At 38.2% G+C, this 18625-nt stretch overlaps 4 protein-coding genes across 4 annotated transcripts; 1 reads left to right on the top strand and 3 right to left on the bottom strand. All coding sequences in view use genetic code 12, as the record gives it.

The window, feature by feature from the left end:
* Position 1: 1 nt before the first annotated feature.
* On the bottom strand, positions 2-2416 carry CPAR2_603470 (ubiquitin ligase complex subunit; the record flags this gene model as incomplete). The annotated part of the gene is made up of 1 exon (XM_036809568.1): positions 2-2416. The coding sequence occupies one exon, from the start codon at positions 2414-2416 to the stop codon at positions 2-4; it is 2415 nt and encodes an 804-aa protein (XP_036663114.1).
* Positions 2417-2792: 376 nt separating this feature from the next.
* STV1 (Stv1p) lies at positions 2793-5555 on the top strand (the record flags this gene model as incomplete). Its single annotated transcript, XM_036809557.1, has 1 exon — positions 2793-5555. One exon carries the CDS (start codon positions 2793-2795, stop codon positions 5553-5555), a length of 2763 nt encoding a protein of 920 aa, XP_036663113.1.
* Positions 5556-8007: 2452 nt separating this feature from the next.
* On the bottom strand, positions 8008-10443 carry CPAR2_603450 (uncharacterized protein; the record flags this gene model as incomplete). The annotated part of the gene is made up of 1 exon (XM_036809546.1): positions 8008-10443. The coding sequence occupies one exon, from the start codon at positions 10441-10443 to the stop codon at positions 8008-8010; it is 2436 nt and encodes an 811-aa protein (XP_036663112.1).
* Positions 10444-15871: 5428 nt separating this feature from the next.
* Positions 15872-18439, bottom strand: CPH2 (Cph2p; the record flags this gene model as incomplete). Its single annotated transcript, XM_036809534.1, has 1 exon — positions 15872-18439. One exon carries the CDS (start codon positions 18437-18439, stop codon positions 15872-15874), a length of 2568 nt encoding a protein of 855 aa, XP_036663111.1.
* Between the last annotated feature and the right edge of the window lie 186 nt (positions 18440-18625).

Here is an 18625-nt window from a genome sequence, read left to right as displayed (position 1 = left end):
CCTATATTGCAAAGAAATGAAATTCAAAGTTTCCTCTTCTAAAATGGAACTGATTCCCATTCCAACGCGCTCCCTCTCTTACCTCCTCAGGCTCATTTCGTCTCTCTTGGTTTCCATTGCGCATTCGCCTCACTTGTCGAATGATATTCTGAACAAAAAAGAAGAGAAAAAACATGAATGTCAACGAGATCACCAAATAGTCTCCAATGTCGTAATTTTCGACAAACTCTGTCTCGTAAGAAGTGCCGTAATGATGCGCATCTGCCTTGTTTAGTGCTTCCGTTTCCAGTGCAGCCTGTTGTCCACTAGCTGTCTTTGTACCCAATGATTTCAAGACACTAAACCATCCCACCAGTTGCTCGTCCATGTGGGTACTGGCGCCACCGCTATTGAAAAGGAGCTTGAATCTCAAACGTAGAAGCGCCCAATTTATATGAGCGCTGCTGTATGCCAGTTTCAAATGTGATGAAAGCCGATCCAAATCCGATTTTTCTTTGTATTGCAAACTTTGGTCATAGTATTTTTTGGCCAAGAAATAGTCAACTGAATGATTTTCGGGGCCAAGACCATACTCGTACATCTCTGCTAGCTTGAATGCTCCATGCGATGAATGTAGGTCGGCTGCAATTCTATAGTAGTTGAACGCCCTTGCATAATCTGGCTCGATTTGTGCATGATTGTCCTGGCCCATGAACATGTCACCCAAGAGAATTGTAGCATCGATATTTTTCTGTTTTGATGCCCTTTCAAGATACTGCACTGCCAAGTTTACTCTGTCTAACGTGAACGTTTTAGTCTCTTCAGTGGAGTACAATGGCTGTAATTGGTATAATAAGTACGCTGTTGATACTTGTGCTTGCTCAAAACCTTGTTCAGCGGCAATCAGATACCCAACCAAAGCATTTTTAAAGTTTCCACTTGCAAGCTCTTCGAATGCATACTTCAAATGGGGTGCATAAAAGGATGTTAGTCTTTTCATATACTCTCTGTAATATAAAGTAGTCTTTGCACATGTGACTTTCTCGTTTGGCTCCACCAATTGTGACAATCCCGATTCAAAAAAAGTCCCCACATGGTACAACGCTTCGGTGCTTCCATGAAATGCTGCTTGTAGCATGTGTTTGTAAATTAATGCACTATTCTCGTTTGACTCAACAAAGTCGGTTGCATTTATTTTCATAAATAATTTTGCCAAATTTTTGGAGGCTATTCCCCCTTTTTTCTTTGCTGCTGCGGAATAGTACTCGATCGCTTTCGTTATATTTGCCCCACCAACTAGCCCGTGCTCTTCTATAAACCCAAGGTAATTGAGTGCTTCTGCTGTGACTTTCACTTTCAAGGATGTTTCAAAAAGATATCGTGCTCTAAGGGGATCTTCCTTCGCCGACAACCCTTCCAAATACATGCGGCCCAAATTCACTTGACAAGAGCTTAGAAAAAATCGATCTAGGCCGTCGGCATTTTGGTACTCCCTAGCCTCGTAAAGTTCCTCACCTAAAGATGCGCATTTTTGAAATTCTCTAAACGCTCTTGGCAAATCTTTCTCATTAAAGTAGTCACCTTTCAAATACTCAAGACCATTATAATAGTATGACACAAGCCCGCGATCATTGGCATTTATTTTGTGTTCTTCAATTTGTGCTCTAATATCAGCATACATCCTTGATGGTAGTTCCACGGATGACGAAGTTTCGCTCAATTTTTCTCCAAATAGACCACCGTTAAAGTCTGATATTCTGATATTGTAGTCAATCTTGGGCACCGAGTTCTGTACTTGATCGTATCCCATCTTCAGTAGTTTGGAATAATATGGTAATGCCAACTCACAATTGGACGGTACACCTACACCTTTCAAGTGTCGATATGCGACCACTTGTAATGCATTCATGTCTCCATTTTCCGCTGATACTTGATAAAACAAGCTTGCACGTTTCTGATCAATTGGAAACTCACCAAAAAGTCCCGTCGAGTGGATGAAACCCAACATAAAGTATGCGTGTGCGTCTGGCCAAACTTCCACTGCTCTTTCGTAATAGGCTTTAGCTCTTTGATAATCAGTAGGTAGTGAATAGTTTCCAAATAAATACAAGTCACCTAGTGTTATTAGAGCTTTGGAGTTGTTTTTCGAGGCGGCTGCCTCTAGTAGTGGTATCACCTCACCCGTGAGTTGCGGTGGTGGCTGCAATTGGTGGTGCCTCTTCTGCTTGAATTGTTTCTTCACTGGGTCGTATGCTGGTATTTTCAAATTGTTCTCTATGTCATCTGCAGAGTAAATGAACTTCTTTTCATAAGTGTCACTTATTTGATTTAGTTGTGATATAGCTTGTTCGTACTCATTTAAAGTGGTGCGATCATTTGCACTGGCTCCTTTCAAAAGATAGATACACAAGCACGAAAGTAGTGGCAATTTTCGCATGATTGTAGTCGCTGTCTAGTTGGTCTTGATTATCAATAAGTGAATTGCGACTGATGGTATGATCACCAGCGTGTGCACAATCTCCGCTTGCTTCTTGCTAATCCATGGAAAAAAAAAAGGACAGTTGTTATTATTGTGGATACGTAATCGAAAACGAAAAAGAGACAATCCCCGAGTTTTTGTTGGAAAATTTTTGGAAACAACCTTAAACGCAAATCAAAGGTTCTATACATTTTTTCCCAGTAACTAGAGTAAAAGGTCCCTACCTATAGAGTTACAGCATACATTCGACCATTATTTAAACTAATAGTTACACGTTTTGCATACTTTTATTCCAGATATGGCGCCAATAAGATTAACAGAATCAAAATCGGCAATGAATGCGTCTAACGAGGCGATATTCCGATCGGCGCCGATGACATTGGTTCAGTTTTATGTAACAATAGAATTGGCAAGGGAGATGGTGGGGATGTTGGGGAACTTGGGAGCAGTTCAATTTCGAGATTTGAACTCTAAACTCACCCCCTTCCAACGAACTTTTATCAGTGAATTGAAATCTATTGATGCAATGATTAGTCAGTTGACGTTCCTTCGCTCCACTATGGATAAGTTGGGTACTGTTACAGGTGACTTACATGTGAACTTGAGGGCCGATATGAGGCCCATGCCATCAACATCAGAAATGGACGAATTTAGAACAAAGTTAAATGACTACCACGAAAGGATCAGGCATTTAAATCATTCGTATGGAAACTTAGATAGCCAAAAACTCAAATACATTGAAAACCGATACGTCATCAACACATTAAACAATTTCCATCGATCTTCGTTGGTGGATAACGAGCATGATCATTTTGACGACCACCACGAAAATACTGAGCTCGATAGCGAAATTGCGCTTTTAGCCACGCGTCAGAATAACAGCTTGGAGTTGGGCTTGGAAGTTCATAATTGGGAAGAGTCAAACTTCAACTCCATAGCAGGAACAATTGCGAGAGACAAGGTGCCAGTATTGAGAAATATATTGTGGCGACTTTTACGAGGAAATTTGTATTTCCACGATATCCCCATCGATGAGGAATTCCCTGTTAATGACAAGTCAACGGAAATGGTGTACAAAAACGTTTTTATTATTTTCATTCATGGTGATATATTACGGTCAAGGGTGAGGAAAATCATACAATCGTTGGATGGAATTATATTCAACAATGCTTCCGGAAACGCAGACGCGAGAAGAGCGACTTTGGATGAAATAAATGATAGAATTGAAGAGTTAACAAATGTCGTTGATAACACCAAAGATCAACTAATCACGGAGTTGAAGGTGTTTCAAGAATTGTATCCTGACTATTCATATATTGTACAGCGAGAGAAGTTAGTGTATGAAACATTGGACAAATTTGATGAGGATAGTACAAGAAGATGTTTGGTTGGAGAAGGGTGGATTCCATCTGTTGATTTTGAAAAGATACGAGGTGCGTTGAGAAAATTGGTGAAGGAAAAAACCAGACGCGACCGCAGGTCTTCCAACCAATCTAGTGAGTCACTAGATATATCAGTAGATGCTGAAACCGATACATTTGTCATTGACGATAGTGATCATGATGTTTCCGGGTTCGAGTTTAATGGGGAAGAAGCTGGGTCATTGATTGCAGTAGTAAACAAGCTTAGTACCAACAGGACTCCTCCAACGTACCACAAGACAAATAAGTTTACAGCTGCATTCCAGCTGATTATTGATGCGTATGGTATTGCCACATATGAGGAAGTCAATCCAGGTTTGGCAACTATTATTACGTTTCCCTTTATGTTTGCCATTATGTTTGGTGATTTGGGTCATGGGTTTATTGTTTTGTTGATGGCATTGTACTTAATCGTTAATGAGGTTGCGTTTGGTGCCATGCGTAACAAGGACGAGATTTTTGAAATGGCCTTCAATGGAAGATATATTATTTTGTTGATGGGTATTTTTTCCATGTATACTGGGTTCATTTACAATGATATTTTCTCCAAATCAATGGCTATATTTGGATCTGGGTGGGAGTATGTGTTTCCCGATAATTATGACCCTCAAAAAGGTGGTACATTAACCGCCACCAAAATCAAAGGTAAAACGTACCCTATTGGTCTTGATTGGGCATGGCACGGGACTGAAAACAATCTTTTGTTCACAAACTCGTACAAGATGAAACTATCAGTCTTGATGGGATACGTACATATGAACTATTCATTGATGTTTAGTTTGGTCAATTACTTGTATTTTAAAAGAAGAGTTGATATCATTGGAAATTTCATTCCTGGATTTCTTTTCATGACTAGTATATTTGGTTACTTGGCGTTGACAATTGTGTACAAATGGTCAGTTGATTGGTTGGGCACTGGTAGACAACCACCAGGGTTGTTAAACATGTTAATAAATATGTTTTTGTCCCCAGGAACAGTTGAGGAGCAATTATATCCAGGTCAAAAGTTTATTCAAGTGGTTTTGGTTCTTATTGCCCTCATTTGTGTGCCATGGTTGTTGATTTATAAGCCGTTGACGTTAAAAAGACAAAATGACAAGGCCATCAAATTGGGATATACCGATTTACATTCTCAGAGAAACCACTCGATGATGTTGCATGAAGAAGAGGCGGCATTGGAGTTGGAACGCGAATTGAATAATGATCCAACCGATGAAGAAGTTGAAACGGATGACGAATTTAGATTCCCCAATGATATTGAACCAATGTTTCATTCGGCTGCAGCCCATGGAGATGATCACGGGGAATTCAACTTTGGCGACATTGTTATCCATCAAGTCATCCACACTATTGAGTTTTGTTTGAATTGCGTTAGTCATACAGCTTCTTATTTGAGATTGTGGGCTCTTTCATTGGCTCATGCTCAGTTGTCTACAGTGTTGTGGTCCATGACGATACAAAATGCATTTGGTAAAACTGGCGCAGTTGGAATCATCGCAACGGTGTGTTTATTTGCCATGTGGTTTCTGTTAACTGTATGTATCTTGGTTCTTATGGAAGGTACATCGGCCATGTTGCATTCCTTGAGACTACATTGGGTTGAAGCTATGTCCAAGTTTTTTGAGGGTGAAGGTTATGCGTATGAGCCATTTAATTTCAAGTCTATAGATGTTTAAATAGAGAGGATATTTGGATACTCCTTTTGGAAATTGTGTAGGATTTGTAGAGTTTTTGCGCGTCTCTCGGATAACGCTTTTGTGTAATGTCGTAAATCTCATGGATAGAAAGAGACTGTAAACGTAACATGTTATTCCCTTTGCAAATGTCAATGGGACACCCTAATGGGCTAAGCCACATGACTCGTAACCATGTTAACACTTTGAAGATTAAACATTGCACAAAAACATTCGTAATGGAATCCCAATCAAGTCATTATAGAAAGGAGGGTTTTAGCAATGTTCATTATAGCATTATGGCTTTGTTTTGGCTTATATCCTCCAAAGAAACAAAATTCACTCCCAAGATATTGCACTTGTGCGTGCTCGATCTAGCTGCTTCGAAAAAACTGGTTCCTGACGGTTAGTCAACTTTGGTTGTCCTCTTGTTGAATCCGGCACGGGGAAACAAGTTTTCTCTCAAAACAGGCGCTTATTTCTTGAAAAAGATGGTACACCATACAAATTGCATGTTCCTGATGTGGTGGTCTTCTAAAACCTCTTCCACATAGCTGCTTTGATATAAACCACAGCCACCGAATAATCCTCCACCCGTTGTTTCCTCAAGAAATCGTTGCCTTGTTTGTGTACATACACCCCCCCCTTCCCCCAAAATGATCCTCCAACTCTACCCCCAAAACCATTGTTTTCATCGGCCCCAACTACTTTTGTGGAAGAAATCAATTGCACCAACAACCCCTCGGATGCGTCACCTATTATGAGTTTCTGTGGTGTGTTGTTGCTTTGATACTACACAAGCTCAGAGATACCAGTTTAGTCAATGCTATAGAAAACGAGGAAGTAGTGTACTCTAGTTAAAGTGCGTTTTTTGACTTTGTGTAAGTATTTCATTTAAAACTTACAATATAATTTTTTCTCGCATGGTATGGTTGCTATGACAACGAAAAGTTTGAAATCTGAGAGAGAAGGAAAAAATGAGAAAGAAGAACGATTACCCGTGGAATGACACAAAACGAAAGCCAATACAAAAGCGAACAAAAAGGGAAGCCTGTTCAATCACTTATTAGTATTGGTTACTACTGTACGCACAGATGCTTATAGACAACTCTTATTAGAAAAAACAATCAATATTTAGATATTGTATTCGCATCAAACGTTTGTCTCCATTTGCTCCAGTTCCTAGTGTCGTGTCATTTTTTTGTCTTTAGTTATAGAAACCCATAGCGAAGTAAACCTCCAAAAAGATAATGACATAGAAAATGGAAATACTTATTACTATCCTAATTTCTTCTTCGTTCTTGCTGATTTTTTTTCTTTTTCGCAGCCAAACACAAAAAGATGACTCGATTGGATCGAATGGACTTCAAGTACTGGATTCACTAAATACTAATTTCAAGAGACAGCTTCCCCTAAACCCGAACGTGGTATTGACGTTGCTTGATAATCGGAATATTTTAATCCATGGTGTTCTCAAATGTTATACAAAAACCAGTCATATGCAGAGCTTCTCCCAACATTGTTCTTTTCTTTTTTAGTTTGTTATTGTTATCATTTGGCCCATTGTGTTTTATGGCTTAATCAAGACTGAGTACAACTGGATAGAAAGAAGAAAAGAAAAGTGAAAAAAAAAAAGACAATAGACACATATAAGCTGTACACTCTTTTAGTAACACACTTTAAAGAGGTCTAGTTTGTATTCTCTTTAATATGAGGTGCATCTAAAAAAGAGGCTATATGCTCATCGTCACCAAAAAGAAAGCACCAACTCTAGTTTTAATTCCTATTGTTTTTATAAAATGATATGAGATATTCCCTAAACTGGCTAATTAATGCATAGCGGCTGTAACCAATAATTTGGCAAAAACAGTACAAAAAAAAAAGAGCACGAGCAACACATTTTGGAAGAATAGCAGAAAATCGTACAGCTAAGCTGCAGTTTCGGAAGAATTATACAGATGCTTATTGTGTGGGAAAAATAGTGGTCGGGCATAAGCGAAACCGCAAGTAACCAGTTGCGTCATCTACAACACTACAATAAACAATAATGCATTTCTCCTACATAGTTTGTTGCGTGTGCAGGATTTACTAGAGGACAAAAATAAAAAGCAAAAAAACAAGCGCCATACCTCACTTGGGTTGGTCGTTTAAGATCAGCTTACAAACCACAGCCACCACTTACATACAAATCTCTCCACTTACGAGCCTAGGTACAACCAATTGGAAACTTGAATCCTAGACAGATCTGTCAATAACGGGGGCTCTCAGTGTTTTGATGTGGCGAAGGGTCTCTTTTGTTTAGGTTGTTATTGGGTGCAACTTAATGTAGGGAATTGATGGTCAACTCTTTATTAATAAGACGTATACAATCATACAAGTAGTAGTAACTTTTCATTAATACACAACACCAAATCTGTGAGTGCAACATATCTCACAGTCAAAATTAAACATGAACTCACAATCTAGGATCATCCAAGTCGATTCTTCTACCTGAAGTCAACATCCTTTGAACTTCATCTAACGTCCAAGGACGTACTCTATTCCTCATCTTATTATGTAACATCTCCTTAACAATCTCAACAGGAGTATTTCGTCTCATGGCTTCGTCTTCAACAAACTTAATAATTTTCAATCTAGTATGACGAAACTGACGCTCAGATGAACCATGAACTTTTAACCACTCGGTAACTGATATATTCTGTTGTTTCAATTCCTCTTCTAATCCTTTGAAATCGTCCCACATCTCATACAACGTGGATGCTTGACGCGACAATCGTCTTGCTAAAGTCAACTCTCTTGCAGTTCTGAGCTGCTCCGGTTGCGTGGGTTGTGCAATTGCAACTGAAGGTGTGGACGAGCTTCGAAATGGTTCATTTTGCTGAGACAATACTTGGTGAGGTTGGTGAGATGGTAATGGTTGTGGTAATCCAGGAGTATAACTAATTGGGGTTTGTGATAATGACAGCGAGGGTATTTGAAATTGAGGGGGTGGCTGATGTGGTGGTGGATGCTGTTGCTGTTGTTGCTGTTGTTGCTGTTGTTGCTGTTGATGCGTTTGTGTTGCAAAATGTGGTAACGACGACTGAAAGTGTGGACTATTGGTTGAAATCATTGAAGATCTGGTTGAGGCAGAAGCATCAGATGGTCGATGCGACGTCGAAGTTGGTGGTGCAACTGTTGCTGGTGTAGGCTGGTGGAGATGTGAAGCTTGATACGCAGATGGGATTTGTGTCGCGTAAGCGTATCTGTATGGTTGCGAAAATTGTGTCTGTTGTTGTTGTTGTTGTTGTTGTTGTTGTTGTTGCCGTTGTTGGGTGTTTGCTCCACCACCACTTCCTTCACCTTGTTGATATTGTTGCTGTTGTCCTCTCATACGTGATAACAACTCTAAAGTATTATCAATTCCAGCACGTATATGTTCATTCTCCCCACTGTTTATGTATCTAGCTGTATCTTGCAAACTTTGTTGTGCCAAATACTCTGAACTTTTATTTTTGGAAGAACTTAAAATAATCAACCCATTGATGGAGTTTTGAATATTACGCAAAAAATCGCTTTGCTTATTCATTACCTCTGTTTGCTTGGCAATGAAGTCATACAAGTAGTTTGATGTTTCAGCTTGTCGTTGTAAATTCTTTGCAACATCCATCTCCAAATTTTTAAGTTTATTGTTTTGAAATTCCACTAATCGTTGTAAATCATCTTTTGAGTCAAAATCAATCAGCGACGGCCAAAGGTCGTCTGAATCACTCTCAGTTTCATCATCTTGAGGATTGAAACAAGATTCTCTCATCAAGCGATCATAATCTCCATCCTTTTCAACCTCCTTGACAAATTCCTCAAATTCAGTAGAGTTGAAAATCTCGCTTGTCAGAAGGGGGTTATGGGGGTATCGTTTTTTTATGACAAGCATGTCTTGGCATAAATTTCTTCGTAGCATACTAAGCAACTCTCGAATTTGAATAAACTTGCTGTCATCACCTGCGCATGTATCCGAAACGACTACCTCATCATCAACCATATCATCACTTTGTGGCTCTGCTTTTTCACATTCCCCCCCTAATGGTGTGTCAATAAAAGGAAATATTTTGCTCAAGAGAGCTTGTGGTGGGTTGATTGAATTTCGCAAAATGGAATAGTCACTCACATCTTCAAACCCCGCTAGCTGGACCATTGCATGAAACGGTAGATCATCAATAGATTTGGCTGACAATTCGTTCGGTAGCTCAAAAGTGTGAGCCAATAACAATTTTCTCAAGTTTGTCTCCTCATGGTTGAAGCCAGCAATTTCCAAGGCTTTTAATCTCGTCTTTATTTGATGTGATGATGACATTGGAGCGCCTTTATGGCTTCCCTTGAGAAGCTTGGCCATGCTTATTGTATCTGCACTCAAAGTATCCTCCAACAGAAACTCGATTAGGCCGTTGTGGTCAGGTATATGAAATCGACTAAATAAATAGGTACTGATAGCAGTATGGGGACAAAACTCAATATACTTTGATCTCAAACATGATCTGTACTGCGTAGTCTGTATAACTGACGACCTCGGACTTGTACCTTTACTACCCTCTTTGTCGGTATGAATAATGTTGGCAATGGATGAGCGAATGTCTGAGCTATTATCGTTGATTTGAACCACTATACTATCAATGTTTTTAATCTTGATAGCTGACAAGTCACCTAAACCAATACTTCTCTTTTGTGAGTCTGACATCAACATGGTTCGTGTTAAACTAAAGTCGACTAACGTGCGGAACGCTTTGTGGTGGTTGATTTTTGGGTTAAATTTAACGTTCTTGTGCGACCATAAGGGTTTAACTAATTTGTAGTAGTCGTCTAAGGTATACTCATGATTATCAGAGGTCGACGATCCATCCGAATCTGATAGCATATTCACCCTGGTCTTTGAAATTCAGCACCTTTTTGAAAAATGTTGTATTTCCATTCTCGATTCTGGTCAGAATGTACTAGGTTTTAAATGTTTTTTTTTTTTTTTTATTTTCGTTTTTTCCATACAGTTAATTAAAACAAATCTGCAACTTCGTAGAACAATAGCGAGGAAGCAAAAAATAAAATAAAAATAAAATAAACCATAAAAATGGAGCATAGAATCATTTTGTTGAACAAAACTGAAAAGTCAAAAGGTTGTTTTTTTTGTTTTTGCACCGTCAAACTAAAAGTTAAATTTAGTCTTTGCTTTTCTCTGGATTACAAAAACACAACAAACGAAAATTCCACATATGTTGTGTGGTGTTCAGTATTTCGGTTTTGTCCTTCCTTTTTCATTTGTTCTCTTCATTTTGACTCTTGTGATCTTCGCTCGGGTTATTTCCGATCTTCATCTCTCTATTGTGTTTGCTTTCTTACCGACATCACGGAAAAATATTACTCCATTTTGTGGAAGACTTTCCCATGGAAAGTGTTGAAAAGTGGTGAAAAGAGCTACCTGCGACTTTGTAAAGTTTGATTTTTTTTTTTTTTGCAAAGGCTTCTCTTATAGTATTATCAACTCTTACTATATGTTGGCCATTGTATTGTTTAGTCACCTGTATATGTAGCTTTGTCATATTTTTGTGCGCATAAACATATGCATATGCATAAAATGGAAAGTACAGTCGGCATCCAAAAAAATGATTGTCGGTTCGTGTATTTTGGCGACAAATGACTTTTTTTTTTTTTATTTGCGTCACTCTGTGTCTAAAAATGAGAATTCAAAAAGCGACACAAATTGAATAATCTTTTTAGATGACGACACGTACATTCTATATCCATGCACGACACGACACAACACACTCACACTGTAACACAAATGGAACATTAATCACCAGTTTCAACTAGATGACCTACCCAAACCACTATAATATGAATAATCATGAACTTTTGTATCAAGGTGACTGAAGAGCCAAACACAATAGGGATCGGTACAAAATGAGAAGTTTATAAGCATTTGGAAAGTTGTCACATTTATACATAAAAGCCGAAAGCTCATAGCCTCAAATTACTAACTGTTACTTTGGTGTTCGCTTTGTTTATAGACTTTTGTATAATGCAAGATGATGCCTCGAAGTTGTAGCGCTATTTGCTTCGAGGTCAACTGTGCCACATCTTTGCTGGAATCCAAAGCAGTTCTCTTCGAGCGTTTGAAAGAGGACTGTTTGATGAATTCAAAGGTTTGGGGAACACTTTTAAAGATTGTTGCAATCGTTAGCCTCTATACCTTCATGTGAATGACGCTTCTCTTGAATCATGAATGTTATCCATACGTCAAAGATACATGCCTCTCAAATTTGTGCACGTACACTCGTTAGGAAAAATCAGTGTCCAGCTATCTTATAGGTCCTACGAATTGTCTTGGTTGCTCTTGTGTGTATAGGAAATAGTGGCCTTATTTCAAGGATCTTTACGTGTGTGACTGACCCTTTCGATTATTTGTGTTGCAAACAAGAAAAGAGTGTCCAAAATCTATTGTTTAACATGCAATTAACACAAACAAGGCAACAACACGGACACAGCACATATAATTTTTTCGGTTCATTTTTTCTCCTGTTTGTTTATCTGAACATACCACAAAAGTTACCTCTGTTGACCACGAGTTGTTCGTAGACAGAGATTAAAGCACAATCGGAGACGAGTTCTCAGTAACAATGGTTCTAGACAAGTGATGTTTTGACATGAAACTTTGAATTTTCTCCGCTTCCTTTTTAGTGTTATCTGCATTGACTAAACCTTTTTGTCTTCACTGTATTTACGAACTAAGTAATTAGTAGCCTAAGTAGCAAGAAAGTATGTGCATGGCGTTTAAAGAAAGTTTGGTTCGTACTTTGAACCTGGGCTGGTATTCTGTATACTGTACAATCTAATTACAGAACTTTTTACACTCATAGCCAGCCCTTTTTTTCTGTTGACGTTTGATAGCGGCATGTCGTGAACCCAACAAGCTGTGAAGACTGAAGTTACGTGCATTAATCAAATATCAATAGTCTGGTACTCTACAATGAACAGAGTTTGAGCAGATGATAACTATGCATTACTCTTTCAAAGAGTTTGGTCATTCAGTACATTTTGAATTTCATATGTTTTTCTCCACCATGACACAAACTGCAAACTTTTTGTGCACCACAAAAAACATCACGAGTTTAAAGAATTTTAAATTGCCACAAGAATGTCGAAAAAAGAGGAGAAGGCAATTTTTTCTTAACACATCACGCATTTTTACCAACAAAACGTCATCATCTCGCCTAGCGGGAGCTAGCGACTATGGTCGAGGTGAGAGGGGGGGGGTGAAAGAAACTTGATGATAGCTCGTCAGAACAATCAACAAGAATGGAGAGAATAGAAACAAGCCCCACTCTCTCTTTCTGATTGGTATCGGCGCTGCAGTGGTCCTATCGAGGCGAGTTTTTCATGACCCAAGAACTGCCCGATATGAATTACATATGTCGGTAATCCCATGAATTTATAATCATAATTACACTATCCCGTATCGAAAAAAAAAAAAATACTCAACTGGGGTCAATTCTCTATTACAATACAAGTGGGCCTTAGTAACAAAGTTTTTAAAGCATGCGTCTATGTATTACTTGCAGATTTAAGTTTGCTATCTTTGACAAAAGACAAGTAAAGCGAATATGGAGCCATTACAGGTAAACAAAGTCCTATCATATTGATTTTTGCGTATGCTTCTTTTGAGTGAAAAAGCTCTTTACCAGATATAGCGTCAACTACTAACTTCGCGCATCTTGCATTCGTATGAAACTTTTGTGGAACTACGTCTATTTGCATCTTGTGACAACTTTAAAGTATAACAACATAAAAACAAATCTACACATGCGTATACAATAGCTGCCTTGTGTTTCCCAACATTCTTATTACTTGTATCGAGTCGCCCTATTGCAATCTTTATCACATACTTGTTGGTTCTTCGTGGCACTAAAAGTGATGCAATTTTTTTTTTCACGGAATCGCAAAGTTCTAAATTACCGAGACACATTCGATATCCGAATTTGTATAAATTTCACATACTTACTTTACACAAATGAAGAATATTTCTTGTCAGTAAATCAATTACGGATATGTAATGCTGCAAACGTCATCGTTTCAGCTGTTGAGATGCCTGTTGTACTTTCACCTAAAGTCGGCACTTTGAACGCATCGTCGCTAGCATTCTGAAACAGCTCACTCGATGTTGACAAGACATAATAAACTCTATACATTGGAGAGCCCAGACACGACTATGTAGGGCATATTATGCGTAATACTGACATCAAGCTCCTAAAGCTACTCTAGAAATCCATCAGAAACCATTTGTTCCAATGAAGATTGGAACCTCGAAGCTGCTACGTTTCATAATTGGAATTATTGTTTTAGAATGTTCCCATGCAGCTACTAGAAAGTAATAAAATTTTATCTATATTGCCCCATTATTGCATAGCTTGTATCTTTCAAGAACTCTATTTATTTTGCATGGCACTTAAACGATGCATGCGCCATAAACTAAAGCACGATTATAATCAAACGTCACAAACAAATGCTTTTGCTCGTCATCAATATTATAATTCAATGTAAAGTTTTGCGAAAGGATCAATTACAATAGATCTTTCTCTTATTTCATAACCTTTTGAATGCGAGCGATATGTCCGGTATGAGGTTATTCCGTTGCAATATGCATGGGATTTTTCTGCAATACCGACAACACCACTGGACTGGTATTCTACCCTAATTCAATGAGGAGCTTATTCAGAAACGTCCAAACGCTTCATCTATTTCGTATCTTGCGAGAAAAGATCTAAAAGCATCTTAACGTGGCGTTATTTTAAAATATACTTTACAGTTGCACTGCTGGCATTTACATATGCACAATTTCACAGAAGCATAACACAACTTTTCTAGCATTGGAAACTGAAAAAAAAAAATAAAAATAAAAAGATAAATCAGTATGATGAAATTAAAGTGCTCCATCCGTTTTCTCCCCATGTAATTACAAAATCACTCGATTTTTGTTAAACTTTATAATGGACAAATATTTCGAAAATCTTTTAGTGGATTGGTTTTTGTGTGATGATGAGCATTAAAGTGTGCATAAACAATGCAAGCGAAGGTTTTTGGAGGAATGACTTTGTCGGCGGTAACATGTTACTTAGTTCTTTTACACAAAATAACGGCGATTGATGCAATTACAAAAGATGTGTATGTGGTACAGTCTGTTGCTTATTGTACAAAAATCTTCATTTGTAGGTAAACTTGGTAGCATAACTGTGAACTATAGTAGTTTCATGCCAATGAGTAGGTCCCTAGAAACTTCTTAAAAGCCTTCAGCTAAAAGAGCAAGTGTTTCTTTAAAACTCCACATGATAATTCCCTCAAAACGTCGGCAGTTAAATCCGCCCCACTTGTCTTGGATTACCAAAACTACAAGCGACTCTAATAATAGATTCAACATAAACAAAATAACAAACTTATTATCACAACTCAACAAATCCTGCATTCTTAAGCCCAATCCAATACAGCACAAACACATTTTGCATTGTTTTCTCACTGTACGGCATCAAAAAAAAAAATAAAAAATAAAAAATAAAAAAGACACTAATTGCAAGACATATTTCAGACGTAACTAAACTTATATTGGCATTGTATGAGAAAACAAGCAAAAATGCACCATTGCCTATCCAAGAAATCTCATCGTCCTAACTTTCAATATTTGTCCGCGATTCCACCACAATTCCTCTTTGACATTGTAAAATGGGAATGTGCGTGTCACCTACATGAAAGGCAATTGCTCTTCCCGCATTGTGTAATATGCTCGGGGAGTTCCGGTGCAATCCGAGTTTTCATTGGGGGACGCCATTTTTTGCATTGGGCCTATTTGGCCGAGGATACATTTTAGGTGTATGAGCAACTAATTGTCCCCAAAGGTATACTGCATGGAAATTCGTGACAGTTCTCCGGAACAATTGTACTTCACATATGCGACACCAAACTTCAGCTCAATTCGGCATTCTAAATTGCTCCAACTATCAATTAGTAAAATTTCAGTCATGGAAGACAACAATAGCTATTGTTTTGTCTCAGTTGTGTTGCCTCTTCGAAGTACGCAAAGGATGAAAACCCATAAGAAATTGATAAATTCATTGTTCAATGACTTTACTCAGTTGTGTACATCTTACAAAGATAAAGCACTTTAATAACTTGACATTCAATCTCAAACTATACGATCTCATTAAATTAAACACAAATATCACACTGAAAAAACAACAATGAAACGAAGAAAAAAAAAAGGAACCTAAAACAACTCAAACCAAACGTGTTGTCTCCCCCCCCCACTACTCTTCATCTTCTTCAACATCTATGCCATTTATTATCTTTCCCTTGTAAAGCAACAAATCCAACAATTTAGGGTCGAGGTCAACAGATTGTGTGTCCAACTTATTCCTCTCCAAATAACCCTCTTTTATCCAATTGCGAACCAGAATCAATATTTCTGAAGTACCATCAAAGTCATCAACAGGACCAGGAATTATTGCAGTAAGCATACTGATCAATGCTGTAAATGTCAACAAACTGAATTTCTTATTGGGTATTCTCAAACATCTTAAAAATTCGGCCTCTTTATCGCTATCGTCAAGATTGTGATAGTACGTGACTAATGACGATAATAGTATGATCAATTCTTCTTGTGACACCAAGTTCAAGCTTTTGACAAGAGATTCAAAATCAAGATCTGACGATAAATATTCTGAATCTTCTGAATCTTCTTCTTCCAAGTCTTTACAATCGGATTTGAATTTATTGACCTGGTACTCAACTTTGTTTTTCAACTCTTGAATCAATGTCAATGTTTGATTTGGATCCACTATAGTCATAAACAATTGAAATTGGGGCCAAATTGGAGATTTTTTGTCAATGATTGATTCAACAATTTTCAAATCAGTAAACACTTGTGTAGTATCCTCTTCGTTCAATTTCTCCAAATAGGATAAGTTTAATGCATGAATAATGTCAATAATTCTCCATTGAATAATCAAATTATAGTAATCGCCAATAGTGTACTGATAAGCTTCAACGTATTTTGAATCTTGTCCGTCTTCGACACCAGCGTTCATATATTGACCAGTTGCCACATTGCTCAATCTCGTCATCAATGGTTCACTAGAAAACATCGAAAGGCCATCTACTTTACCAATCAACTGACTCAATCTGATCAATGTCTTGTTGCTACCACGGTAATCAAGGTTTACAATCAATCCACCTTTCATGGTTAAGAAGTGATTAATCATTGGCGAAAATCTTTCAAATTTGTTTTTCAACAAAGTGCCAATCAACAACATCAAAAATGTGTTTTCGAAATTGGATTCACATGATGACAATTCAATGTAGTCCCAAGCCATTTGCTTCCAGTTGTTGCCTCCTCTCAAGTTGGCAATGATTCTTTCACGACGCTGCTCGGACAACTTGTTGGGCACTTTTATGTATAATGAAACCAAAATACAATCCATCAAGGTACTAGACTCGGTGGCTACCTTTAACCCTTTATCACCGGGTTTGCTAACAAAACTTTGAACCATTGGGTAAAAAACGGTGAACAAACTTCCCAAAACCAACAATAACTTGCTCAATGTCCACAAGTGGATCACAGCAGGTGTTGGATTCAAAAATGCACTTGGGAACAAGTATGAGGCAAAAGGCAATGCACTCAAACTTCTGAAATCATTCTCACCTGAACCACCAAACAAGGAAGTAGCCATGACAGTTGCCATGCCTCCTAACAAGTATCTGTTGGGCCCATTCGAATTCTCTTGTTGTTGCTGTTGTTGTTGCTGTTGCTGTTGTTGTTGTTGTGATGATGGTGGTGGTGGTACTGGTAATGGAGCTACCTGGCCTGCTGCCACTTGTTGGTTATGCATGTAAGCCTGGTGATCATAACTCTGCAGACTGTTTGGTCTCATGTCTCCATATATTTGTTGACTCCCATCCATGGGGGAGCTTGGTATTGGACGTTGTGCTAAGGGCATTTGTATTTGTGAGCTCAAGTTAGCCTCTTGAAGAACTTTTTGCAAGTACTCATTCTGGTCTTTCAACATTGCATTCTTCTGCTCCAAGTGCTTGATGTATTCAGTAGCCTTGGTCAAAACACTGGCTTTATTCAATTTCGAAGCAGGGGTAATACCCTCCAAATCAGCCAAGGAGACGTCTTCGGCACCAGCGGCAATTCTCAAAGCAGGTACAGCATCTCTCAAGATCAAAATCTTTGAGTTAATGTTGGTTCTGTACTTCTTTTCAATCATATTGTGTGAGCTTTTATCCTTGGGATTCTTAGGCTTTGTCACTTTGGAAGCTGAGCCTCTTTTGGTTTGCTTCACCGGTGGTTTTTCAATTACGTGATTTTGAACTGATTCTGGCGAAGTGTAGTCAGATGTATCATTGGTGTTATTGGACAAAGGTGATATATTTTCACCATTATAAGTAGCAATTGATGACGAATGTGACCTTATCCTTGTGGCATACAACGGTTGTTCAAGCAGACCACTTTGAAAAGTAGCCTGAGGTTGATCAGGATAAGCTCCCAAGTATTCTGGGAAACCAACCTCTTCTCCGTTAATCGAGGAAGGTGATAATGTCGAGTTGTTGTAGTTGACGTTATTGAGGTTAATATTCGCCAAGTCAGGCTTATTGTTACCCAACACACCTGAAATGGACTTGAGAAAATCGTCAGTCTCATCAAAATTGAACCCTGATTGGGCATTCATGGTATCAAGGCCATTTCCATAAACGTCGCCCAAAATATTGTTACTTCCGTCGTCAAGGATGTTCATGTCATTGCTTTGGTCAAAGATCTTATTTTCATTGTCCGGCCTTCCGGGCCCATCAAAACTAGCCTCCAACTGTGACATTATCTGGATTTGCGTTCGATTTGTTGTAAGTGGTGAATCTCTTTATAGCTCAAGTGCAAATCAGCTAGTTCACTTCAAAAATAAAGAAAAAGGGGTGTCAATGATGAAATATTTTCAATGAAATAAAACCGAAAAAGAAAAATGGTCAAAGTCCTCCAATCAAATGTTATATGTAGTAGAATAATT

Source organism: Candida parapsilosis, contig 005504 (assembly GCF_000182765.1).
Source record: "Candida parapsilosis strain CDC317 annotated contig 005504".
Classification (NCBI taxonomy): Eukaryota; Fungi; Ascomycota; class Pichiomycetes; order Serinales; family Debaryomycetaceae; genus Lodderomyces; species Lodderomyces parapsilosis.
The sequence above is the reverse complement of the archived record's forward strand: the minus strand, read 5'-3'. Positions and strand labels throughout refer to the sequence as shown.